The following is a 27407-nucleotide window of genomic DNA, read 5'->3' as shown; positions in this document are numbered from 1 at the left end:
GTGATTTATTTTCTTAACCAGATTTGGCATTTAGGAAAAGTCGTTGGAATGTTGGCAATAAATTGGGCTGAAAACAAGCATGACCTTCATCTGTCCTCCGTAGATTTTTTAAAAGCCATCCAACACCATAAGAGTTTAATCCTCAACACACATAAAATATGTGAAACTAGTGAACAAATCTTCTAAATAGACTAACAGTTTTATTCTGTTCACTTGTAGGTGTTTTATCACGCTGTTGTTTTTTTTACACCCTTTCCTATAAGTAACACAAGTAAACCTTAATTCTCTTTAACACCCTTCACATAGATTTAATTTAATGCTAATGGTAAGCTGTAATGCTGGGATAAATATTTATTTCATTTACTGCGTTCTCACTTGCCAGACAAGGCTTCCCAACTAATTAGCATGTTGTTTGCTGATTTTTATACATTTTATACATTGTTTACTTGAGATTATTTGGCAGTGCCCTAAACCACACCGTTTTCCAACTTCATCAAATGTAACTGGCTTATGAAAAATAAAAAATTTTTACCCACTTTTAAGTGTCTTAAAAAAAAAAAAAGTTCAAACTATCTGAATAAAATATGTCATACCCTGTAACATGTTAAAGTACCTCCAAACAGGTCAGTTCAAACAACTAGGATCATGGACAAATGGCAGGAAACACCCACACAGGGCGAACACACACACACACACACACACTAGTATCTCCAATTAAACTGACTGCATGTCTTTGGACTGTGGGAGAAAACCGGAGCTCCCGGAGGAAACCCACGCAAACACAGGGTAGAACATGCAAACTCCAAACAGAAAGGACCTGGACCGCCCCACCTGGAAATCAAACCTAGGATCTTGATAGGTTGTATGTAAAATTCACTGTGTTTAATTTAATAGTGGTCAAACAACTAAACCTTAAGCCCAGTGGATTTGGCCAACTGTGTAAAACCTAATTTAACTGCACTAAACATTCATCCATTCATTGTCTGTTTTACCACTGCCTTATCAGGGTTGCGGTGGGTACAATTCACTGGCCGAAAGGTAGGAAACGTGCTGGACAGGTCACCAGTCTATTACATGGCACAAACACTCACACACACTCATACCTAGAGGCAATTTAGTGTATCCAGTCAACTTGACTGCATGTCTTTGGACTGTGGAAGGAAACCGGAGCACCTGGAAGAAACCCACACAAACTCCACACAGAAAGGACCCAAAATCATTCATCTGGGAATCAAACCCAGGACCTTTTTTCTGTGAGGTTACAGTGATACCCACTCAGCCACAGTGCCGACCCTGTACTAAACAGTGTGTAAAATAGCTATCCTACTTATAGTGCTGACAGCTTATGACTCACTGTGTAGTATGGAGAAGTCTCTAGAATACATGGGGCAGAATTCTGGCTCATTTGTTACAGCAGCAGGTTGTATTTATTGTGAATGCATATCTGTATAGTGACTAGTATTTGTTATGGGTAGAAATAAGTAAGATTTCACTTTTGCAAGGTTTATTTGAATCAGTACTTTTCGCCCTTACACTGAAAAAAAAAATCCATTGAATTTACTTAATTTTAATGTGTACATCGGTCCCACATGATCAAATTGTGGCCAACTGATATTATTTTTTCTTGTCAAGGTAAAATATTTCATTCACATTCAAACTAGTAAATTGAATCATGTTGATACAAAACAGAAATTCTCATTACTGTTAAATAAATGTATTGTGTTATGTTAAATCAATTTAATCATGTAATGTTAATCAATTTAATCATGTAATGTTAATCAATTTAATCAGGTAATGTTAATCAATTTAATCAGGTAATGTTTAATCAATTTAATCAGGTAATGTTAAATCAATTTCATCAGGTAATGTTAAATCAATTTAATAATGTAATGTTAATCAATTTCATCAAATAACATTATATCAATTTTATCATGTTAAGGGTACATGATTTTAACTGTAACAGCAGCTATATTTTTATTGTGGAATTTGAGTTAATTTTAATTAAGCAAGTTAACTGTTCAGATCTTACAGTGGTACTAAGGACCTATTGAAATTGCTTCATTTAAATAAATCACAAACATCCATATGTTAGTTGTACGCAAATACAAAACCATGAATGGAAACATATGACAAAGAAAAGGCAGAGTCAGAATTCTGTACTAAAATTGCTTTAGTGAGTTTTTTTTTTTTTTTAAAGCTTCACAGAGAACAAAATTTTGCCAACAGACTCATTTTAGATCCTATAAACTGATTTAACTTTTAAATATATACTATACTATAAAAATACTATTTAATACTGTAAACCCTGTTTAAGCAACAGATTATTCAAACACATGCAAACCACCATAGTGGTTTAAAAAAAGAAAAGTGCAATGTATTCACAATACACATAAGACTTGCACTGACCATTTTCACACTAAATAAATGCAATACATGGTACTCATACATAATCCAAGTGCATTTGTTATGCATTTTTAATTAGAGCTAGAGTGTACATCCAACCTCAAAGTGCTGAAAACAACATTTTAACAGTATAAACTACATATGTACTTCTATACACTGATCAAACATACCATTAAACCCACCCACCTTGTTTCTACACTCACTGTCCATTTTATCAGCTCCACTTAACATATAGAAGCACTTTGTAGTTCTACAATTACTGACTGTAGTCCATCTGTTTCACTACATGCCTTTTTAGCCTCCTTTCACCCTGTTCTTCAATGGTCAGGACCACCACAGAGCAGGTATTATTTGGGTGGTGGATCATTCTCAGCACTGCAGTGACACTGACATGGTGGTGGTGTGTTATTGTGTGTTGTGTTGTTATGAGTGTATCAGATACAGCAGTGCTGCTGGAGTTTTTAAACACAGTGTCCACTTACTGTCCACTCTTATTAGACACTCCTACCTAGTCGGTCCACCTTGTAGATGTAAAGTCAGAGACAAGCGCTCATCTATTGCTGCTGTTTGAGTCGGTCATCTTCTAGACCTTCATCAGTGGTCACAGGATGCTGCCCACAGGGCGCTGTTGTCTGGATGTTTTTGGTTGGTGGACAATTATCAGTCCAGCAGTGACAGTGAAGTGTTTAAAAACCCCATTAGTGCTGCTGTGTCTGATTCACTCATACAAGCACAACACACAATAACACACCACCACCATGTCAGTCACTGAAGTGCTGAGAATGATCCACCACCCAAATAATACCTGCTCTGTGGGGGTCTTGACTATTGAAGAACAGGGTGAAAGGAGGCTAAAAAGGCATGTAGTGAAACAGATGGACTACAGTCAGTAATTGTAGAACTACAAAGTGCTTCTATATGTTAAGTGGAGCTGATAAAATGGACAATGAGTCTAGAAACAAGAAGGTGCATGCAAGTCTGCATATACAACCCCAAATCAGATAAAGTTGTGGAGAATGCTAATAAAAAAAATAACAGTTTTCTCAGCTTTGTATGGTAGTTAGATAGTTTATGACAATTTAGGCGCATGAAAAACAGCAGGTCAAGTAGATAGTGCACTTGAACAGTCACTTGATGACATTATCTCTGTATCAGAACCAGCTGACAGGGAAGAAGAGTCACTTACAGAGGAAACCACTAACTACAGAACTTTCATAATCTTACTGCATAGTCCTCTGCTTCTGAAATTGAGATAAGGTAAAAAAAACAAACTCATTTCCAAACATGGAATCCAGGTACTAAAGTCTAAACCTTTCAGCAAGTCCACACCATAAGATCAATAGATGCAGGGAGTCCTTGGGAGAGAGTTAACCTCTGAGCGCTGGCATCAGGCAAGATAACCTTAGGGATTAAAGAAGTCACCATCTTCAAAGCTGTTAACTCTGCACAAAAACAAAAAAAATAAATTCAGGACAACAAAAATAATATTTAAATCCCTTAAAAAGCATTAATACAAAATGTTAACTACATTTCAGGCTGATATTTGGCCAAATCACCTTTTCCCAAATTAAACCACAAGTGAAGAGGTCAGTACTGCATATCTGGTGAATAGCAGAGATCAGTGTCAATTTTTTAAAATTAAATTAATAAATTATAATAACTTATAAATTAGACACAACGACAAGTCCTAATACATACCTATAATGTTAATGACCTGCAGACTCCATGAAAAAGAATAATAAAAAAAGAGTAGGTTAGCATAAGTATTTTAATGTATAACTAATTATCTGAGATAAACAGCACATTTACTTTCTTAGCTCACCTTTTATATCAATGTGCCTTTTCAAAGTCAACATGCAAGCTGATCCAATCTTGTAGTGGATAAGTATCAAGGAGTTCACCAGCCCTCTAAGAGACCTACTTGAAACAGTTTCTGTGCACCCCTTGCAACGCCACATTCCCACCACTAAACCCTGTAACAAACACCAAAATAATCAGTAGGCACATAATTAAACCTCCAATGTGCCCCAAACACACACAATATATAAAAATATACACAAAATGACTGCACCTCATAATATATTATGGAAATCTGCTATAACCTCCACATCAACTGTCACTAAAAAGTAACACTAACTAGACTAACTCAAAACAACTAAATGAGTTATTATTACTATTATTGATTTCAGGTGTTTGTTAAAGTCTTGTTTGGAATGGCAGTGTGCAAATATATATATGTATGTATATGTATATGTATATATATATATATATATATATATATGTATGTATATGTATATATATATATATATATATATACAGTATATGTACAGTGTATCACAAAAGTGAGTACACCCCTCACATTTCTGCAAATATTTCATTATATCTTTTCATGGGACAACACTATAGACATGAAACTTGGATATAATTTAGAGTAGTCAGTGTACAGCTTGTATAGCAGTGTAGATTTACTGTCTTCTGAAAATAACTCAACACACAGCCATTAATGTCTAAATAGCTGGCAACATAAGTGAGTACACCCCACAGTGAACATGTCCAAATTGTGCCCAAATGTGTCGTTGTCCCTCCCTGGTGTCATGTGTCAAGGTCCCAGGTGTAAATGGGGAGCAGGGCTGTTAAATTTGGTGTTTTGGGTACAATTCTCTCATACTGGCCACTGGATATTCAACATGGCACCTCATGGCAAAGAACTCTCTGAGGATGTGAGAAATAGAATTGTTGCTCTCCACAAAGATGGCCTGGGCTATAAGAAGATTGCTAACACCCTGAAACTGAGCTACAGCATGGTGGCCAAGGTCATACAGCGGTTTTCCAGGACAGGTTCCACTCGGAACAGGCTTCGCCAGGGTCGACCAAGGAAGTTGAGTCCACGTGTTCGGCGTCATATCCAGAGGTTGGCTTTAAAAAATAGACACATGAGTGCTGCCAGCATTGCTGCAGAGGTTGAAGACGTGGGAGGTCAGCCTGTCAGTGCTCAGACCATACGCCGCACACTGCATCAACTCAGTCTGCATGGTCGTCATCCCAGAAGGAAGCTGACGCACAAGAAAGCCAGCAAACAGTTTGCTGAAGACAAGCAGTCCAAGAACATGGATTACTGGAATGCCCTGTGGTCTGACGAGACCAAGATAAACTTGTTTGGCTCAGATGGTGTCCAGCATGTGTGGTGGCGCCCTGGTGAGAAGTACCAAGACAACTGTATCTTGCCTACAGTCAAGTATGGTGGTGGTAGCATCATGGTCTTGGGCTGCATGAGTGTTGCTGGCACTGGGGAGCTGCAGTTCATTGAGGGAAACATGAATTCCAACATGTACTGTGACATTCTGAAACAGAGCATGATCCCCTCCCTTCGAAAACTGGGCCTCATGGCAGTTTTCCAACAGGATAACGACCCCAAAACACAACCTCCAAGATGACAACTGCCTTGCTGAGGAAGCTGAAGGTAAAGGTGATGGACTAAACCCAATTGAGCACCTGTGGCGCATCCTCAAGTGGAAGGTGGAGGAGTTCAAGGTGTCTAACATCCACCAGCTCCGTGATGTCATCATGGAGGAGTGGAAGAGGATTCCAGTAGCAACCAGTGCAGCTCTGGTGAATTCCATGCCCAGGAGGGTTAAGGCAGTGCTGGATAATAATGGTGGTCACACAAAATATTGACACTTTGGGCACAATTTGGACATGTTCACTGTGGGGTGTACTCACTTATGTTGCAGCTATTTAGACATTAATGGCTGTGTGTTGAGTTATTTTCAGAAGACAGTAAATCTACACTGCTATACAAGCTGTACACTGACTACTCTAAGTTATATCCAAGTTTCATGTCTATAGTGTTGTCCCATAAAAAGATATAATGAAATATTTGCAGAAATGTGAGAAGTGTACTCACTTTTGTGATACACTGTACTTACCAGAACAATGCCTTTTAGTGCGTGTGCGTTGCGAAAAGAATGAGGAACCTAAGAAAAGATATTTTAATCAATAATCAACTCAGTACATGCCCTCAGTTAATTAAAAGACCACAAACAAAGATGCAACAGACTTATTTTCTGTAATAGCTTACAATGTTGGACATAACGGCAATATTTAAACAAAACTTAGACTTATATTATAGGCTAATTGTGTAATATTTTTGTAAGCAAAATCCTCAAAACGATGCATAAAGTACAGAGCCACAATATTACCATACAGCCGTTTATAAAATATGGGATTTTTTCCCGTTATAATGCTGATTGACGGTTTAGCTGCGAGTAGGCCTACACTGAAGCACTGTTCTCATCTAAGAAACGTTCATATTTAACCAGCGAATGTTAATGTTGGTTATACTAGTGGGAATGTTGCCTACTCGAACACGAACATAAATTAATTTGACTTACTTTTTCGATTAGTGTTGATGACAACGTGTCGCCACCTAATCATTCACAGTTCTGCCGGTAAACGACTTATTTGACGAAAGTTAAAATCCAGTTAATCTGTGCAGTACCGCCACTTTCTGCTCCGGAGTGCAGAATGACACTGACCGGCGTCTTCAAACATATTTAGTTCCGGTTGTGTCCAAACGCAATTACATTGATTTCACTTTTCAATGTAATTATTTAAACCATCGTGAAATAAATGTCTACATTAAGTATTCACCATAATATGTAGTCTACGTGATTAAATCATGTTCACCAAACGGAATATTATCTAATTGTTGCATGTACGTGTTTTATTATTTTAAATTTAAACACCTTCTCTTTTTCAGTTATAACTGGACCTACGGTTTAAATTTAAATTACACAATGTTACAACAGGACTTAAGACGCGACTGAAATGGTTTAAAATGAAGTTTTATATCGAAAACTAAGTCCAAACTAAAAACGTAATGCTGTTATTCATTTAAAATTACCAGAATCACTTACCAAAAAGACCGACATCACATGAAACAAAATTTTGAAAATATAATATATTTTGAAAATACACATGAAATATTTTGAATAAAACAGCTATTACAGCTCAAAATGTAACAAAATGATTAAACTAAATACTCACCGGATTGATTTCTGAAGAGGAAAAATGGCGCTGCTGAAGTGGAAAAAGTTCAGACAGCCTCGAATGTCCCGGATGAAGAAAGTAGACGCACGTTGAGATAACTCAGAAATATTGCATTGACCGAAAATGAATTTATTAAGTAAATCGGTGATTCAGCTGTATTTCATTAACTCAACTTAATTAAATCAAGTTTTACACACTTACACGAATATGTTAAGTAACTGTAATGAAAGAAACATGAGTAAAATCAACAACAGCCTTAAATCATTTTTTTCAGTGTAGTTGCACTTTTGTGTGGCTAATGTAAGCAAATAACAAACAGCACAAAAGCTAACAGGCTGGCTACCCAACTCCTAATAAACTAGCTTGCAAGTATTTTAAGAGTTTTATCATCTTCTTATAGTTTCAATATTTGAAGATTTGGTGCTCTGCTTCCTTACATCAAGTTTTTAAGTTCAGGGCAGGTTTAATTTGAATAGCCCTAAAGATTTAATCCTGTAGCTAGTCTCTGAAAAAGCAAAGTCCTGAAGCATCACATTCTTGATTAACTGGACAGAAAAATAGTACATACCTCGTATTAATATAATGCTATGAACATGTTCTGCTGTTGTGTTAAATGCTCCAAAGATGTGCCTCCTTAATTTAATCGGTCAATCCAGAAATCATGCATGTACATAACGCAACATACCTCTACATCACGTTCAATCTCCAGCCCCTGTTCCTGTAGCCCTCTTTCAAACTCCTTCCTTATCAAAGCCTTTTCCTTTTCTCCATGGCCTGAAGCCTGTCCTGACTCCAGCTCTACTTCTGCCTGGTCATCCTGGCTGTCTCTGTGCAAAGCGTTGGGACTCGTTGAGGGCAGGTTTCCATTGGAGACAATAGAACAGCGTCTCTTACAGTGATAGACTAGCACATAGTCCACTCTCCTGCATCCATCAGCAAAACACACTCCTCCTCCATGACAAGGGACTGGCTCATCCTAATGGAAACATACATATCATACATTAGTGTATTCATGGTATTAAAATGTGTCAGGGTTAAAAAATTCAAAAGAAAAATAGAACAAAGAGGTCCTCACATATGGGTAAAAAGTTTAATAGACATATTAATTAACTGCAAATGCAGTTGAAAAAAGGAACCCTTATTAAATACTCCAGCCGAATCTCTATTTGGAAAAAGACTGTAATTGCTGTCAAAAAAGCGTCTACTGTGCATTGACTAATGGGTCTTAATAGTTTAATGAATAAAAAGTTTCAGGTTTTTATTGTTGATTGATTCTCAAAAGCTTTAAGAACATTTTACGTCATGTGTCGACTGTAAAATTGCAATTACATCAATTCAAAACTCCACTTACCATATAGAAGCACTTTGAAGTTCTACAGTTACTGACTGTAGTCCATCTGTTTCTCTACATACTTTTTTAGCCTGCTTTCCTTACTGTTTGAGTTGGTCATCTTCTAGACCTTTATCAGTGGTCACAGGACGCTGCACACCGGGCTGTTGGCTGGATATTTTTGGTTGGTGGACTATTCTCAGCACTGCAGTGACACTGAGATGGTGGTGGTGTGTTAGTGTGTGTTGTGCTGGTATGAGTGGATCAGACACAGCAGCACTGCTGGAGTTTTTAAACACCTCACTGTCACTGCTAGACTGAGAATAGTCCACCAACCCAAAATATCCAGCCAACAGCACCCCGTGGGCAGCGTCCTGTGACCACTGATGAAGCTCTATAAGATGACCAACTCAAACAGCAGCAATAGATGAGCGAATGTCTCTGAATTTAAATCTACAAGGTGGACCAACTAGGTAGGAGTGTCTAATAGAGTGGACAGTGAGTGGACACGGTATTTAAAAACTCCATCAGCATTGCTGTGTCTGATCCACTCATACCAGCACAACACACACTAACACACCACCACCATGTCAGTGTCACTGCAGTGCTGAGAATGATCCACCACCTAAATAACACCTGCTCTGTGGGGGTCCTGACCATTGAAGAACAGGGTGAAAGCAGGCTAAAAAAGTATGTAGAGAAACAGATGGATTACAGTCAGTAATTGTAGAGCTACAAAGTGCTTTTATATGGTAAGTGGAGATGATAAAATGGACAGTAAGTGTAGAAACAACGAGGTGGTTTTAATGTTGTGGCTGATCACTGTATTTATATTTAAATGCATTAGTAGCTTTCTCATTTCAGAATTAGTGTTAACAGTACATTACCAGTGTTTGAAAGATGAACAAAATGACATAAGAACAACTGTGCCTTCAAATGGCTTTGCAACCCAAACTGATACATTTTAACCACTTTTTTTATCTCTTCCCAAAATTTTGTTAACTGCTGCACAAGCAGTGTTCTGGTTCATTGGGTGATTGAGTACCTGCAAATCAGGGTTAATTTACTATTATTGTAAATTAACCCTGATGAACAAATTATGTAAAACATTCACTCACAGATTCATCTGTGTCCTGGCGACTTGTGGCTTTATTCTGGCTGAGTTCAGAAATGTCTCTTGCGAGGCTGCGTAGTTTCTCACTATGAATGGATGAGGATTCACTCATAGCTGTGGTTACGCGCATGCGCTCAGGATCTCCGTTCCATGTCTCTGTTGATGAAAAACAATGAGAGAAAGAGAAGGGGGTTATGTTCAGCACCATGGACAGGTACCAAATCTTAAACCATCATGTTTGATCTTTTCTCATTGACACAGCACATTCCAATGCACAAACACACGCACACCTCAGACCTCCTCAGATCACACCTCACATCTCAGTCACACAAATAAACAAATAAGACAGCTATAAGGTAGCAGTCCTAATTACGCATTGTACAAATCTGGGATATTTGTCATATGATACACAATTAGTATTTGGGTTAAATAATGTGCATGTTTAGCCTGACACTTTTGGTGTGAGTCATGGTACTCGTCAGATGGAATCCAAAATAGATTAGCTTACTGCTGTGAAGAAGTCAACGACAACAACACCTCATGGTATACCCATCTTTTTTTTCAGGTCAATTAACTCTTTAACAAACACCTACTACTTGCTACCGCATTTCAGCAGAACAACTAAAAAAATTAATTGGCCATGTCAACTGTTAACGTAGGGTCTTATCTACAATACAAGTCATAACTTTCTTAATTTCTGTAAGTAAATTAAAATACAAAATGATAACTGTGACTCCCAGCTTAGGCATACAGGCCTACAACTGTGTTAGTGGTAATAGGAATTCATGCAGTACCGGTTATTCTCCTTGGTACATGTTCTATTTAAAATCCCATTATACAAACACAAGGATTTTCATTAAAGCTATACAAAAATTGACAAAGGTACTTAATTATTTTTTTGGTCCATGTATTCGCTCGTCTGCCTTCACACGCAAATGAACTTGAGTGACATCCCATTCTTAATCCATCGGGTTTAATATGATGTCGGCCCACCATTTGCAGCTATAACAGCTTCAACTCTTCTGGGAAGGCTTTCCACAAGGTTTAGGAGTGTGTTTATGAGAATTTTGTGAGGTCAGGACTGCACTGCAGGCCAGTCAAGTTCTTCCACACCAAACTCGCTCATCCATGTCTTTATGGACCTTGCTTTGTGCAACTGGTGTGCAGTCATGTTGGAACAGGAAGGGGCCATCCCCAAACTGTTCCCACAATGTTGGGAGCATGAAATTGTATTGTCTCTTGGTATGCTGAAGCATTAAGAGTTCCTTTCACTGGAACTAAGGGGCCGAGCCCAACTCCTGAAAAACAACCCCACATCATAATCCCCCCTCCACCAAACTTTACACGTGGCACAGTGCAGTCAGACAAGTACCGTTCTCCTGGCAACCAACAAACCCAGACTTGTCCATTGGATTGCCAGACGGAGAAGCGTGATTCGTCACTCCAGAGAACAGTGCTCTAGAGTCCAGTAGTGGCCTGCTTTACACCATTGCATCTGACACTTTGCATTGCGCTTGGTGATGTAAAGTTTGGATGCAGCTGCTCGGCCATGGAAACCCATTCCATGAAGCTCTCTACGGACTGTTCTTGAGCTAATCTGAAGGCCACATGAAGTTTGGAGGTCTGTAGCGATTGACTCTGCAGAAAGTTGGTGACCTCTGCACACTATGCACCTCAGCATCCGCTGACCACGCTCTGTCATTTTACGTGGCCTACCACTTCGTGGCTGAGTTGCTGTCGTTCCCAATCGCTTCCACTTTGTTATAATACCACTGACAGTTGACTGTGGAATATTTAGTAGCGAGGAAATTTCACGACTGGACTTGTTGCACAGGTGGCATCCTATCACGTTACCACGCTGGAATTCACTGAGCTCCTGAGAGCTACCCATTCTTTCACAAATGTTTGTAGAAGCAGTCTGCATGCCTAGGTGCTTGGTTTTATACACCAGTGATTGGAACACCTGTATTCAATGATTTGGATGGGTGAGTGAATACTTTTGGCAATATAGTGTAATTTATGTGTATCATTAATTAGGAAATGGTGGTAGCTCAGTGGGTAGCTCAGTGTTCAGGGCTATTATTCAAAAGGTTGTGGGTTTAAATCCTCTCATTGTTGGGCCCTTGAGCAAGGCCCTTAACCCTCACTGCTTTAGTGGTGCCATACAATGGCTGACCTTGCGCTCTGACCCCAGCTTCCAAACAAACTGGGATATGCAAAGAAAAAAATGTAATTGTACTGTATGTGTGTATATGTATACATGACAAATAAAAGTATTGATTTATAAATAGTAAGATCATTTTTAATAACATATGTCATTAAAAGAAATAAATACCTCTTCAACATAAATTTCTTCTTCTTTGTTTCCCACATTCAAACTTTAATTATTAGTCTTGTGTCCATGAATTATTATGGACACGATAAAGCATAGCTTCAGAGAAACATCAGGACAGTCTTTACTGATTATTGTTTTTTTAAAGGATTTTTTCTTTCTCAAAACTATTAACAGAAATACACAGATTGAATGCTGAACCAGTGATGTCATTGTGCCTGTATTCCACAAGGAGAAAACTTAGCCCTCAGGAATTGATACATTGGCATGGACCATGAGTTGTGTAAAATGCATTTTATACAGGTAACAGGGTGGCACGGTGGCTCAGTGGGTAGCACTGCCACCTCACAACAAAAAGGTCCTGGGTTCGATTCTCAGGCGGAGCGTTCCGGGTCCTTGATGTGTGGAGTTTGCATGTTCTTCCCATGTCTGCGTAGGGAGCTCCGGTTTCCTCCCACAGTCCAAAGACATGCAAGTGAGGTGAATTGAAGATACAAAACCTTGTCCATGACTGTGTTTGACATTAAACTTGGGAACTGAATCTTGTGTATCAAGTAACTACCGTTTCTGTCATGAATGTAACCAAAGTGTGTAAAACATGACGTTAAAATCCTAATAAATAAATAATACAGGTAATATACATTAGTTATTTAGCTACAGATTGACTACAGACACAAAACATAACTGGTGTAGTCTTTTCAATACAAAGCACCAATCAGGTAATATTGTTTTTATATTTTTAATAAAAACAATAGTCAGAATTAAAAAAGATATGCTTTTAATAAAGATAAGACATGTTTCGAGCTAAATAAGCATTAAAAATGTACGGAGTAGCGTTACATTAAGGTAATTTAGTACATATTAACATCAAGGGCTAGTTGTATGAAGCACTGGAACTGTGCGGAATACCGTGATACACCTTTTTGACCGTGACACGTCAGAAAGGTCAGGTATTCGTTAAAACCTGGCAGCCAATTGAATAACGGAGCGCTTTTACAAAGAGTGTAAGAATAATTGGGGTTAAATTATACGTATTTTAGTTAAACAAAGGGTTTAAAACACGCACACATTGCGCTATGAATTCCGCGCTATAAATAAACCGTGTCACTAAATGCGATTTGAGTGCAACAGTTGCCCGCGCGCAGTAAACAACCCCGACACGGTGCCCGAATAACACCCACCACGCATCAGATAGCAATGACAAAAAACAAAGTAATGCAAAAACCGCAGAGTAGGACTTACCTGAGGCCGACCTGTTTAACGCCATATTTTGCGATAAAAGCGCGTTATTGCGGGTTCGAAGCAGCAGAAATGAGATGGTGGACAATCCTCCTACTGGCCTCGTGCAGGCTTAGCGCGCGCGCTGTTTGCTTTAATTCCGTGCACGCTAGAGGAGGCTTTAAGCTTCCACTCACACACAAACTTCCAGCAGGGAAACACTCACTGCACTGGCTTCTACATCGTGTACAAGCTTCTGTTTGTAAGGGACATGCACACCATATGGTCAAGAGTGTGTGGACACCTGACCATGAGCTTGCTGGTCATCCTGTTTCAAGACTTTGGCCATTAATATGAATTCTTTCCCCAGCACACACACACTGTTGGGGATGCATTCCAAAATATTTTGATGTCTGTTGGAATTTATGCTCATTTGTGTGCTCAGGAAATAATGTTGGACAAGAGGGCCAGGCTAGCGATCCACATTCCAGTTCATCCCAAAAGTGAATGTTTGTTTATTTGGATTTTACCTTCATGTTTTACACTCTTTGGTTACATTTATGACAGGCACATATAGTTACTCATCACACAAGATTCATCAGTTCACAAGTTTATATCAAACACAAGTCATGGACAATTTAGTATCTTCAATGCACCTCACTTGCGGGTCACTTTGGACTGTGGGAGGAAACCGGGGCACCCGGAGGACACAGGGAGAACATGCAAACTCTACACAGAAAGGACCCGGACCGCCCCACCTGGGGATCAAACCCAATACCTTCTTGCTATGAGGTAACAGTGCTACCCACTTTGCCACCATGCCTCCTCCCAAAAGTGAATGTTCATCCCAAAGGATGTACATAAAACACCTGAACTCTGTAATTAGGAGGGGTGTCTACATGCCTTATAGTGTGTATTTTGATGCTCTTGTGATTTTAATAATTTCTGAAATACTTTTTTGTTCTATATTTGAACATATACCTCTTTGTGGTGCTCTGGTGGCACAGCAGGTTAGAAACACTTCTACAAAGACATGGCTGGCTTTGTCTGAGGGTGATGGATTGGCACCCTGTTCAGGGTAGTCCTAAAACCTACCCTACAGTAGTCCTGAAACCTACCCTACAACAGGGCAGTTGTAGCCTGGTACTGGACTAGTAAGCAAAAGGTTGCCGGTTCAAACCCCACCACTGCCAGGTTGCCCTTAAACCTCAGTTGCTTAGACTGTATACTGTAAGTCTAAAATATCAATGAAACCTGACCTGCCACAACCCTGAACATAAAGCAGTTAATAAATATAAAATGAAAAAAATACTAATAACTATTAATACAAATAAAAATCCTAATAAGAATAAAAATACTAATAAATAAAATAAAAAAATACTTTATTGTTTAAAATAATATTCACACATTTATTTTATTGTGGGTCTTATAACAATATGACAATCTGTGGTGTAGAAAGTCCTATAATATTTTTTACCTTTGTGGTATGGCCTCCTAATTCTTTGTTGGTGATTTAATTAACTACCGCTAAATACATCTCTGTGCCCATATAGATAAAACATTTTCATGGTAAAGTACACGAAACATTGTTGCCAGGGTCAGAAAAAACTTGTCATCCTATGCTAAGAAAAAAAAAATCATATTGTGGTCACATAAAAAAAAAGGAAAAAATAACAATTAAACTGAAATAAAAATATCCATACAATTTATTGATTAAATGGTGATTCTTGACAGTAAGTATTGTTGCTGTAAAGGTATACTTTTAATAATGTGATAAAACATGACATGCAATCTCAAAGTAAAAATGCTGCTGTATTCATGTGTGATTGTAGTGCAGTTTTACATGTGTGTGAGAATGTAAGAGTAATGGTACAGCGTGTACTGTCAGTCAGTAGGGCAGGCATGGCTCTGGCAGTCACAGCCTGTGACGGTGAGGACTTGGTGATGTATCTTTGTGCCATTTGGACAGTGTAGAGAAACACTGAGTGGCAGAGTTCCAGTAGCAGAGCAGCATACACACTGGTTTTCCACACGGTTCTTCTCCAGAGAGTACACAGACTTACTGCTGCAGTGGCCCTGGGGGTACAGGATGATGATAATGTTTAATCACTTAATAACTTAACAGTACACTGGACACTCTCCTGCACTACTCACATTGTTTACTCGCATTGTAAATAAATACAATTATTTTAATAAGAATAATTTTTACATTTCTTTATCTTTTATTTCACATCTCTTTTATATTATATCTTATTCTTTGTTATATTTATTTTACCTCTAGCACAGTCTTAGAGCAGATGCCTTTACATTTCACTGTACTTTGAACCGGCTACAAATGCACATGTGGCAAATAACTACCTGAATTTTGAATCCTGAATTAAGAAAGAGACTTTTAAAGTCATTTAATTAACTATTTAGTAGTTTACCTGAATCATTTATTTAAATGTAATGCCCACAACACATTCCAAAAAAGTTGGGACAGGGGCAAATAAGACCAGATACATGGCAAAGTCATGATTTGATTAAATTAAAAGTAGCATTAAGTAGCCACTCAGGTGGCGCAACGGTTAAATCACACGCTAGCACACCGGAGCTGGGATCTCAAATACATCGTATCAGTCACACGAACAACGACTGGCCTGTTGTTCATATAGGGGTGGGATAGTAGTAAGATGGATAGGGTCTCCTCGTAACTGATGCAACTACGACCTCTGCTGGCTGATTGATGGCGCCTGCACAGGGGCGGGGAAGGAGTGTGTTGATCAGGGTGTGTCTCTGTACACAGGGCTGATCCACATTAGCACTTGCCTAGTGCAGGTGAAAAAATGCATACAGCTGCTGCCCACGTGTCGGAGGGGGCGTGGGTTAGCTTCGTTCTACTCAAATCAGAGCGGGTATCGGCATTAGTGGAGAGGAAGCGTGATGCAATTGGGCAATTGGACTCGCTAAAAGTCGGGAGAAAATGCTTAACCAAAATATTTTAAAAAGTAGCATTAAGTAGATTTTACTATCTACAGTCTTCTGTCTGCATAAAGGGCAAGGGTCAAAAACCAATACTGAATGCCTGTAACCTGTAAAGATGTCAATGCCCATTAAAACCCAACTTGCTACTGTATTCAATATAATGACACTGGCTCAAGAATACATCAGAAAGCCTTTGTCAGCAAACACAGTTAATGACCACATCTACAAATGTATGCTACAATTCTGCTATGCACAGCTGAAGTTATAAATCAAAGACATCCTGAAACACTTCACTATGACTTCTCTCGGCTCAAGTAAATCCGAGATGGATCAACATGATAGAAATATGTGCTCTGTGGTCTGACAAATTCACCTTTCCAATTGTTGTTGGAAATAATAGACATCATGGTCTCTGGGCCAAAAGAAAAAGGACCATCATGGATGTCAGTAACATAAAGTTCAAAGGACAGTGTCTGTCAGGGTATGGGGTGCATTAGTGCCAATGGCATGGGTAACTTACACATCACTTACACATCTGTAAAAGCATCATTATTGCTGAGGGGTAAGTGATATACAGTATATGCTACAACAGTGTGACTTACCTCACAGTAACTGAGCTCTAGTTTTTCCTCTGACTGACAGTCATCCACCCGAATATAATTCAACAACCCGACCATCCTCCTGCACTCTGGCTCGGTACCTACACACACACACACACACACACACACACATTCACTTTCCTCAGTAAATGTTTGTGGATTGGAATTTCTGTGCATGTTTGTTGAAATACTCACACATCTCACAGCAGCTCTGCCCAATTTGACTGATTTTACCCTGCAGAAAAAATAAAGCTGTTAAATGCATTATATTAAAATACAGTATAATGTGAATCTGGATTACCCTAGGTATGAGTGTGAGTAAGTAAATAAATGTGTGGGTGTGTGCTGCCCTGCAACGAATTGGCATCCTGTCCACGGTGTGTTCTTGTCTTGCAGCCAGAGTTTCCAAGTGGTGCCAGGCCTGCCATTACTCTGACTGGTTCAGGCCATTTATTGAAGATAAATTAATCTTATCTAATTTTTTCACCTTTTTAAGAGGTATACTTTTTGCACCGTAAACATGCCCCCCAAATCTGTCTTTTTAAATGCTGGAGCAGCTTGTTTGTTTATCCCCAATGGATGATAAAGACATACCCCACGCTCCAGGCAGCTGGCACGGTCTAGTGGAGGGCAGGTGGTCACCACAGTCTCCAACACGAGCTCTCCTTTCTCATTTACTTTACAGGTGTATTTGGAGCAGCCATCTTCACGGGAACTATTCACCTATACACACAAACACACACACACACATACACACACACATTTACAACAATTAATTTATTAACAAATTAACATTTAATTTAAATGTTAACTGGATCATAAGTCATTCTTTTTTCCCCCTTTTCTCCCTTTTTAGCACGTCCAATTGACCGATTGCGTCATGCTTCCACCAATGCTGATCCCTGCTCTGATTGAGGAGAACAAAGCTAACCCATGCCCCCTCCGACACGTGGGCAGCATGCCGTATGCATCTTATCACCTACACTTTGACGAGTGCAGTGCAGCTCAGCACTGTGTATGGAGAGACACACCCTGAGAGCACTCTTTTCTCATCTCTGTGCAGGCACCATCAATCAGCCAGCAGAGGTCGTAATTGCATTAGTTATGAGAGAGACCCTATCCGGCTTAATCCCACCCATATCTGAACAACAGGCCAATCGTTGTTCATGTGGCCGCTCAGCCTTAGCCGGCAGGCAGAACTGAGTTTCGATACGATGTATTTGAGATCCCAGCTCTGGTTCCAGCGTGTGTTTAACCGCTGCGCCACCTGAGCGGCGGATCATAAGTCATTCTTAACATACAGTGAAAAGAAGCAAATATTTAACCATTTTTTCTTAATGTTCAGCACATTATCCTTTTTAAATATACATAATGCCTTGACACTGGATAAATATATTAGGAAAAATATGTATTAGAAACAAAGAATATAAACAAAGGTATGCTCAAACTAAATCTGAGACATTTATTGTGAAAAGTCATTTGCTGTTTTAGCTACCAACTTTAGTCCATGGTAAACCAAATCCAATTCCACAAGGTTACATTTGCAATTCAAAAATGGGAAGTCAACATTTTCATTTTGGATTCATATCCTTTTAAAAATTTATTGGGAAAAGTAGTAACAACACAGGTTAATAAATAATACACCAGCAGGCAAAAAAATAAACACTGATAAGGACATTTAAATTAAATTCAAATTAATCGCTTCTGTGATGCAATGATGCAAGGCCAGACACAGCATGTCATACATTTCTGATATGCTGCAATGCAATTACGCAGTCACTGTGATCAAAGCACTGGAGAACCGTATCTTCTTGCTGAGATCTGCTCAGAGCTACATTTAAAAAGTTGCTTATTTATAGAAGCAATGAGCAGATGAAGAAGAAGTAGGAGTTCATCAGGATATCACAGCTGTATGCCATTTCTGATGACTTCTCATGCATCACATTTTTATACAGGACTAATGAAATACATTATGGTGTGAAGTAGAGAAGTCAAGCATGACTCATTTAATGAGTTTTTGTTGTAAAATAACACATTACACACATTTTTTATGGCAAACAAAGTACTAAAACCATTCAGGTACATTACTACACTTCTATCTTAATTTAAACATAAAAATCAGTTATAATATGAAATTTTTATATATTCTGATAATAGCAAGGCTGATACAAACAGGAGAACCAAACTTTTTACCGCTTTTGATTTTAAACATATACAGTATATATGTATATACACCGATCAGCCATAACATTAAAACCACCTCCTTGTTTCTACACTCACTGTCCATTTTATCAGCTTCACTTACCATATAGAAGCACTTTGAAGTTCTAAAATTACTGACTGTAGTCCATCTGTTTCTCTACATACTTTTTTTTAGCCTGCTTTCACTCTGTTCTTCAATGATCAGGACCCCCACAGGACCACTACAGAGTAGGTATTATTTGGGTGTTGGATCATTCTCAGCACTGCAGTGACACTGACATGGTGGTGGTGTGTTAGTGTGTGTTGTGCTTGTATGAGTGGATCAGACACAGCACCACTGATGGAGTTTTTAAATACCATGTCCACTCACTGTCCACTATATTAGACACTCCTACCTAGTTGGTCCACCTTGTAGATGTAAAGTCAGAGATGATCGCTCATCTATTGCTGCTGTTTGAGTTGGTCATCTTATAGAGCTTCATCAGTGGTCACAGGACGCTGCCCACGTGGCGCTGTTGGCTGGATATTTTGGGTTGTTGGACTATTCTCAGTCCAGCATTGACAGTGATGTGTTTAAAAACTCCAGCAGCATTACTGTGTCTGAGCCACCACCACCATATCAGTGCTGAGAATGATCCACCACCCAAGTAATACCTACCCTGTAGTGGTCCTGGTCATGAAAGGGAGCTAACAAAGCACATACAGTGTATCACAAAAGTGAGTACACCCCTCACATTTCTGCAGATATTTAAGTATATCTTTTCATGGGACAACACTGACAAAATGACACTTTGACACAACGAAAAGTAGTCTGTGTGCAGCTTATATAACAGTGTAAATTTATTCTTCCCTCAAAATAACTCAATATACAGCCATTAATGTCTAAACCACCGGCAACAAAAGTGAGTACACCCCTAAGAGACTACACCCCTAAATGTCCAAATTGAGCACTGCTTGTCATTTTCCCTCCAAAATGTCATGTGATTTGTTAGTGTTACTAGGTCTCAGGTGTGCATAGGGAGCAGGTGTGTTCAATTTAGTAGTACAGCTCTCACACTCTCTCATACTGGTCACTGAAAGTTCCAACATGGCACCTCATGGCAAAGAACTCTCTGAGGATCTTAAAAGACGAAATTGTTGCGCTACATGAAGATGGCCAAGGCTACAAGAAGATTGCCAACACCCTGAAACTGAGCTGCAGCACAGTGGCCAAGATCATCCAGCGTTTTAAAAGAGCAGGGTCTACTCAGAACAGACCTCGCGTTGGTCATCCAAAGAAGCTGAGTGCACGTGCTCAGCGTCACATCCAACTGCTGTCTTTGAAAGATAGGCGCAGGAGTGCTGTCAGCATTGCTGCAGAGATTGAAAAGGTGGGGGGTCAGCCTGTCAGTGCTCAGACCATATGCCGCACACTACATCAAATTGGTCTGCATGGCTGTCACCCCAGAAGGAAGCCTCTTCTGAAGTCTCTACACAAGAAAGCCCCCAAACAGTTTGCTGAAGACATGTCAACAAAGGACATGGATTACTGGAACCATGTCCTATGGTTTGATGAGACCAAGATTAATTTGTTTGGTTTAGATGGTCTCAAGCATGTGTGGCGGCAATCAGGTGAGGAGTACAAAGATAAGTGTGTCATGCCTACAGTCAAGCATGGTGGTGGGAATGCCATGGTCTGGGGCTGCATGAGTGCAGCAGGTGTTGGGGAGTTACATTTCATTGAGGGACACATGAACTCCAATATGTACTGTGAAATACTGAAGCAGAGCATGATCCCCTCCCTCCGGAAACTGGGTCGCAGGGCAGTGTTCCAGCATGATAATGACCCCAAACACACCTCTAAGACGACCACTGCTTTATTGAAGAGGCTGAGGGTAAAGGTGATGGACTGGCCAAGCATGTCTCCAGACCTAAACCCAATAGAACATCTTTGGGGCATCCTCAAGCGGAAGGTGGAGGAGTGCAAAGTCTCGAATATCCGCCAGCTCCGTGATGTCGTCATGGAGGAGTGGAAAAGCATTCCAGTGGCAACCTGTGAAGCTCTGGTAAACTCCATGCCCAGGAGAGTTAAGGCAGTTCTGGGAAATAATGGTGGCCACACAAAATATTGACACTTCAGGAACTTTCACTAAGGGGTGTACTCACTTTTGTTGCCGGTGGTTTAGACATTAATGGCTGTATATTGAGTTATTTTGAGGGAAGAATAAATTTACACTGTTATATAAGCTGCACACAGACTACTTTTCGTTGTGTCAAAGTGTCATTTTGTCAGTGTTGTCCCATGAAAAGATATACTTAAATATCTGCAGAAATGTGAGGGGTGTACTCACTTTTGTGATACACTGTATATATATTATATATATATAACATTATATATATATAAAACCCCAACTGTAACATGCAATAACTTGTAACTTGTTCACTCTCTTGAACCTTTATTTAAGTGAAAATAGCATTCAAATTTTCTAGAGATTTCCAGTGTTTTCACTGATCAACTTCATTGGATTTTGTAAATATAAAACTTTTTAAGAATTCAATGTCTGCAACACTCAGTGTTCAGACGAATGAGTGTTTACCTCTGTTATGTCAGTTTATGTCAGTGGTTGCAAGTCACCAAAGAAATAGGCACAGATGCACCCACATAAAATAACAATGTTGGCTTTTGCCCCTATCTCTAATAACAACCAGTAAAGTCTTTTCATCTTTGTCAGAAAAAATCTGGTATATCATTTTCCTAAAAGCAAGCTAAAACATGGGCTCATCTGACTCTAGCACACATTTTCACTGTCTTTCACCTAAGTCAGGCCCAAAGAATGGCAGTAATTCTATACAGAATTGATGTTTTGTTTTCTCTTTGTGTAACAACATTTCAGGTTGCATTTTCTGATGTAGCAGCAAACTGTGTTAAGAGACAATAGTTTTTTTCAAAAGTATGCCTGAGCCCATGTGACTATATTTATCACAGTAGCATGACAGTTTTTTTATGCCAGGCCATCTGAGAGCTTGAAGGACGTGCACATTCAACAGTGTCCTACACAGATATCACTGATTTTCACTGTGTAATGTTCTTTTTGAACTAATTAAATTATTTTACAATTATTTTATTATTTAAGTTTGGCACAAAGTAGTTTGCCATCAGCCACCTTTGCTAGCAAGGACGAAGAAGAAAAGTGGATCTTACTTTTTCACTCAGTCATGATTCCCTTATCTGTTACTAATTCACCTGTTTACTGTGGAATGTTTAATAACAGTGTAACTTAAGTATTTGTATCAAATTTCCACTTTTATCAAGAGAATTAACAAATCAAAGGTTAACAAATCATTAAATGAATAAAACCAAATCAGCTATTAAGCATAAGTTAAAATATTAGTGTTTTAGTGGAGGAGGACTTTATTTGCCTCACTACCTTTTAACTGTCACTGTATGTGCTGTTACAGATTACCTTGAGGCTGATTAACTGCCCATCAGGTCGTTGGAGGGAGCAGGATGATGCTATACAGCGGCCACAGCAAGCACCCGGTACTGGCTCTAGAGTGTATCCCTAACACAAAAAAGACACAGCATGTCCTCAATGCAGCACAAGCACATTAGAGATTTAAATAATTATGATGCTGATGGGAAACACAATGATGATGATGATTGGGTATTACTTCTGCGCAGGGTGAACAGCTCATCTTCCTGCAGGCCAGGTGATATTTTCCTTGCTCAATCCCACATCTACAGCGTGTACAAGCATCTACCATCACAGATTCACCAACCTACACACATTTTTGTACATTCAGTGTGGTAATGCTTGTAGGGTACAGTATATTATGGGTTGTGTACAACTTTGGGCAAAATACTAAAAAGTGTTTAGTTCAGTGGTAGCTCAGTGGTTAAGGTACTGGACTAGTAATCAGAAGGTTGCTGCTTCAAACCCCATCAAAACCGGCTTGCCACTGTTGGGCCCCTGAGCAAAGCCCTAAACGCTCAACTGCTCAAATTGTCAGTCATAATTGTAAGTTGCTTTTGATAAAAGCGTCTGCTAAATGTTACAAATGTAAATGTAAGTTTGTATAATTAAATAATGAAATACACTTGGAAAGGACATGTACATCAAGGCAGCCTTAAAAATTCAATGATTCCTTCAGCTGTCCATTTCCATGAAAGTTCTTACCCCAATGAGAGTATGATTCAGCAGACATGCATCCACAGGGACTAAAAGAGAAAACATGAAGATAAATGACACTATATATGGAGTCTGTGTTTGTGTGTAAATATGTAAAGTGACCATCAAAGTGTCAGCGTACCACAGTGGCAGGTCGGGCAGCAGTCATCAGCTGTGTTGCAGCGTAGCTCTGTGCCCAGTGGGCAGCTGGGGGTGTCCATCAGGTGACACGAAACATTAGTGTGCTGTATGAAGATTTCTTCGTTTACTCGCACACACTCACTCTGAACACAACGGTTATCAGGAGACACCCATCGTTCACCCACCTGCACACATAGCCACATAAACATATTATAAATAAGCTGTTTGTACAAGCTCATCTGGAAAGGCAAGGGTCAAGGGGTAATGTATCAAGCACACGCATGCGTCATTAAATATATTTGTGCATATTCACTCTGTTGAACTTTGTTGGTTGCATAATCAGCTGTGCAATATCTTTAATTATTGGTAAATTATTAAAAATTTATTCTGGGTGCCCAGGTGGCTTAACGGAATAATTTGCTAGCACACCAGCGCTGGGATTCTGAACTACCCCGAGTTCAAACCTCAGCTCTGCTACCAATCTGCTGGGCGCCCACTAGCAGGCATAATTGGCAATGCCTGCAGCAGAGAAAATTGGCCATTAAAGTCTGCCGGGTGGGAAAAGACTGACTGAAAGTGGGTGGGGTCTTCCACGCTGTGCAAGGACCCTGGTTAGTGGTCCGAGGCTCCTGTATAAAAAGTGGAGGAGCACGGAGATCAATTCACTGAATTATTTTTGATTGGAATATCAGAGGGAGGCTTCACATCTTCTGATTTTATTCAAATATACTTTGGCACACTTGGAGGCAAGTGCTTGTTTGCTTACAAATTCGCATGCGAAATAAACTTACCATTCTCAAACGGCCTCCATGGTCCTCCTCTGAACAACTGGACTTCTGACAGTGACCACAGCAATCCCCCTCTGGGTGAGAATATGTGGTACCCTGCACACACACGTACATTAAATAAACACAAAATATTTATTTATTTAAAGTTATTTTTATTATTTATATTTTTCTGTCCAATATTAACAGTATTTTCATCTGAAACATATGTGAAAGATCTGCAAAAATAGAAGAAATTGGGATGAGGGGAAAACTATTTCACACCACTATATGTTGCTTAAATATTTAATTAATAGTTTTAAAGTTAAAACATTTTATTTAACTGTGCAGACCGGTCCAAAAGTAAAAATTATTATTGTAGGAGTTGTGTCAAATTAATGCACTATATATAAATATATAAATCATACATACTGGCAAGGAGTGCAGCTTACAGCAGCATGCCCACCTGCCATGCCATTATGGGCCGGCAGTGGTCATTAGAGATGCAGATGACTGACAATGTCAGTTCCTTTAAACAGCAGTGTCTGCACCTCATTAAGCGTTAATTCGCTGCAGCAGCCAACTAGGGCCCTTTAAATACTGCAGAATTTACTGCCGAATTTTGTTCTTTTCTGAGAGCTTGGGTTGTCACTTGCTGGAGGAGTGATTAGCTATCATAGGTGGCATCCCAGTATGCTTGCATTCTCTTTCTGATTAATCTCTCTCTGCTTTTGGTCTCTGGTCTTGCATTCTACTGGGGGCTTTTGATTATGCCCCTGTGGGACTAAAGCATGTCTACATAAGTTTCCTGACGTTCATCAGGGACAATGATGGTTATGTTGCTGTGAGACAAATGCCACTGTCTCTCTTTTTATTGGTGATCACTTGGATTGTCAGTATCTTTCCTCTTTCTGTTCATGGCTTTTTAGCCACTTTACCTTGGTTAAGTGTCCAGTAGTTGGGTCCATCCTTTTATAACATAGCAGGTGCTGTGCTTTAGCTTGTACATTTCTGTTCTCTTTCCTGTTACGATAGGTCTAAATAGGCTCTAAGAAAGTGAAAATAGCAAATGAGAAGTAAAGAACTTACCAAAGGACAGATCTGGTTGCAGACAGGATCTACACACTGCACTATGTGCAGACCTGTAACAGGCTCTGTCTTATCTGTGCAAGTACACGTCTTACATTTCTCCTCCCATTTCCTGCCCACCTGGTACACCACTCCATCCAGTACGCACACCTGTACACACATCAGCATGTTATGCTCGATTATACTGTACATAACTATACAACCACCAACACACACCCACACACAAATATACCACTACCACTATATACCATATACTGCTATGATATATATATACAGTGTATCACAAAAGTGAGTACACCCCTCACATTTCTGCAAATATTTCATTATATCTTTTCATGGGACAACACTATAGACATGAAACTTGGATATAACTTAGAGTAGTCAGTGTACAACTTGTATAGCAGTGTAGATTTACTGTCTTCTGAAAATAACTCAACACACAGCCATTAATGTCTAAATAGCTGGCAACATAAGTGAGTCCACCCCACAGTGAACATGTCCAAATTGTGCCCAAATGTGTCGTTGTCCCTCCCTGGTGTCATGTGTCAAGGTCCCAGGTGTAAATGGGGAGCAGGGCTGTTAAATTTGGTGTTTTGGGTACAATTCTCTCATACTGGCCACTGGATATTCAACATGGCACCTCATGGCAAAGAACTCTCTGAGGATGTGAGAAATAGAAATGTTGCTCTCCACAAAGATGGCCTGGGCTATAAGAAGATTGCTAACACCCTGAAACTGAGCTACAGCATGGTGGCCAAGGTCATACAGCGGTTTTCCAGGACAGGTTCCACTCGGAACAGGCTTCGCCAGGGTCGACCAAAGAAGTTGAGTCCACGTGTTCGGCATCATATCCAGAGGTTGGCTTTAAAAAATAGACACATGAGTGCTGCCAGCATTGCTGCAGAGGTTGAAGACGTGGGAGGTCAGCCTGTCAGTGCTCAGACCATACGCCGCACACTGCATCAACTCGGTCTGCATGGTCGTCATCCCAGAAGGAAGCTGACGCACAAGAAAGCCCGCAAACAGTTTGCTGAAGACAAGCAGTCCAAGAACATGGATTACTGGAATGCCCTGTGGTCTGACGAGACCAAGATAAACTTGTTTGGCTCAGATGGTGTCCAGCATGTGTGGCGGTGCCCTGGTGAGAAGTACCAAGACAACTGTATCTTGCCTACAGTCAAGCATGGTGGTGGTAGCATCATGGTCTTGGGCTGCATGAGTGTTGCTGGCACTGGGGAGCTGCAGTTCATTGAGGGAAACATGAATTCCAACATGTACTGTGACATTCTGAAACGGAGCATGATCCCCTCCCTTCGAAAACTGGGCCTCATGGCAGTTTTCCAACAGGATAACGACCCCAAACACAACCTCCAAGATGACAACTGCCTTGCTGAGGAAGCTGAAGGTAAAGGTGATGGACTAAACCCAATTGAGCACCTGTGGCGCATCCTCAAGTGGAAGGTGGAGGAGTTCAAGGTGTCTAACATCCACCAGCTCCGTGATGTCATCATGGAGGAGTGGAAGAGGATTCCAGTAGCAACCTGTGCAGCTCTGGTGAATTCCATGCCCAGGAGGGTTAAGGCAGTGCTGGATAATAATGGTGGTCACACAAAATATTGACACTTTGGGAACAATTTGGATATGTTCACTGTGGGGTGTACTCACTTATGTTGCCAGCCATTTAGACATTAATGGCTGTGTGTTGAGTTATTTTCAGAAGACAGTAAATCTACACTGCTATACAAGTTGTACACTGACTGCTCTAAGTTATATCCAAGTTTTATTTCTATAGTGTTGTCCCATGAAAAGATATAATAAAATATTTGCAGAAATGTGAGGGGTGTACTCACTTTTGTGATACACTGTATATATATACAGTATATATATATATATATATATATATATATATATATTAGGGCTGTCGAAGTTAACGCGATAATAACGCATTAACGCAATCTCAATTTAACGAGATTAAAAAAAATAGTGCCGTTAACGCACTAATTACATTACGAGATTTTTTCACTTCTAAAACTAAAGCAATTCATTTTTCACCC

The 27407-nt window shown here is 39.7% G+C and overlaps 2 protein-coding genes across 2 annotated transcripts in view; both read right to left on the bottom strand.

Moving 5' to 3' along the window:
- Positions 1 to 10056, bottom strand: part of ano2a (anoctamin 2a) — a 42444-nt gene extending 32388 nt beyond the window's left edge. Inside the window, exons 1-2 of the mRNA XM_063005247.1 lie at positions 9901 to 10056; positions 8138 to 8428 (exon numbers count right to left, since the gene is read on the bottom strand). Coding sequence (XP_062861317.1) covers positions 8138 to 8428; positions 9901 to 10026 — 417 coding nt within the window. The 5' untranslated portion in view covers positions 10027 to 10056. The remainder of the gene's footprint in view (positions 1 to 8137; positions 8429 to 9900) is intronic.
- A 5078-nt stretch (positions 10057 to 15134) lies between these two features.
- vwf (von Willebrand factor) overlaps positions 15135 to 27407 on the bottom strand; it is a 58020-nt gene continuing 45747 nt past the window's right edge. The window contains exons 43-52 of the mRNA XM_063005246.1: positions 25354 to 25503; positions 24292 to 24384; positions 23502 to 23685; positions 23369 to 23409; positions 22863 to 22970; positions 22655 to 22753; positions 17604 to 17732; positions 17205 to 17244; positions 17013 to 17110; positions 15135 to 15522 (exon numbers count right to left, since the gene is read on the bottom strand). Coding sequence (XP_062861316.1) covers positions 15331 to 15522; positions 17013 to 17110; positions 17205 to 17244; positions 17604 to 17732; positions 22655 to 22753; positions 22863 to 22970; positions 23369 to 23409; positions 23502 to 23685; positions 24292 to 24384; positions 25354 to 25503 — 1134 coding nt within the window. The 3' untranslated portion in view covers positions 15135 to 15330. The remainder of the gene's footprint in view (positions 15523 to 17012; positions 17111 to 17204; positions 17245 to 17603; positions 17733 to 22654; positions 22754 to 22862; positions 22971 to 23368; positions 23410 to 23501; positions 23686 to 24291; positions 24385 to 25353; positions 25504 to 27407) is intronic.

The sequence above is a fragment of the Trichomycterus rosablanca genome, chromosome 11, assembly GCF_030014385.1.
Source record: "Trichomycterus rosablanca isolate fTriRos1 chromosome 11, fTriRos1.hap1, whole genome shotgun sequence".
Lineage (NCBI taxonomy): Eukaryota > Metazoa > Chordata > Actinopteri > Siluriformes > Trichomycteridae > Trichomycterus > Trichomycterus rosablanca.
The sequence above is the reverse complement of the archived record's forward strand: the minus strand, read 5'-3'. Positions and strand labels throughout refer to the sequence as shown.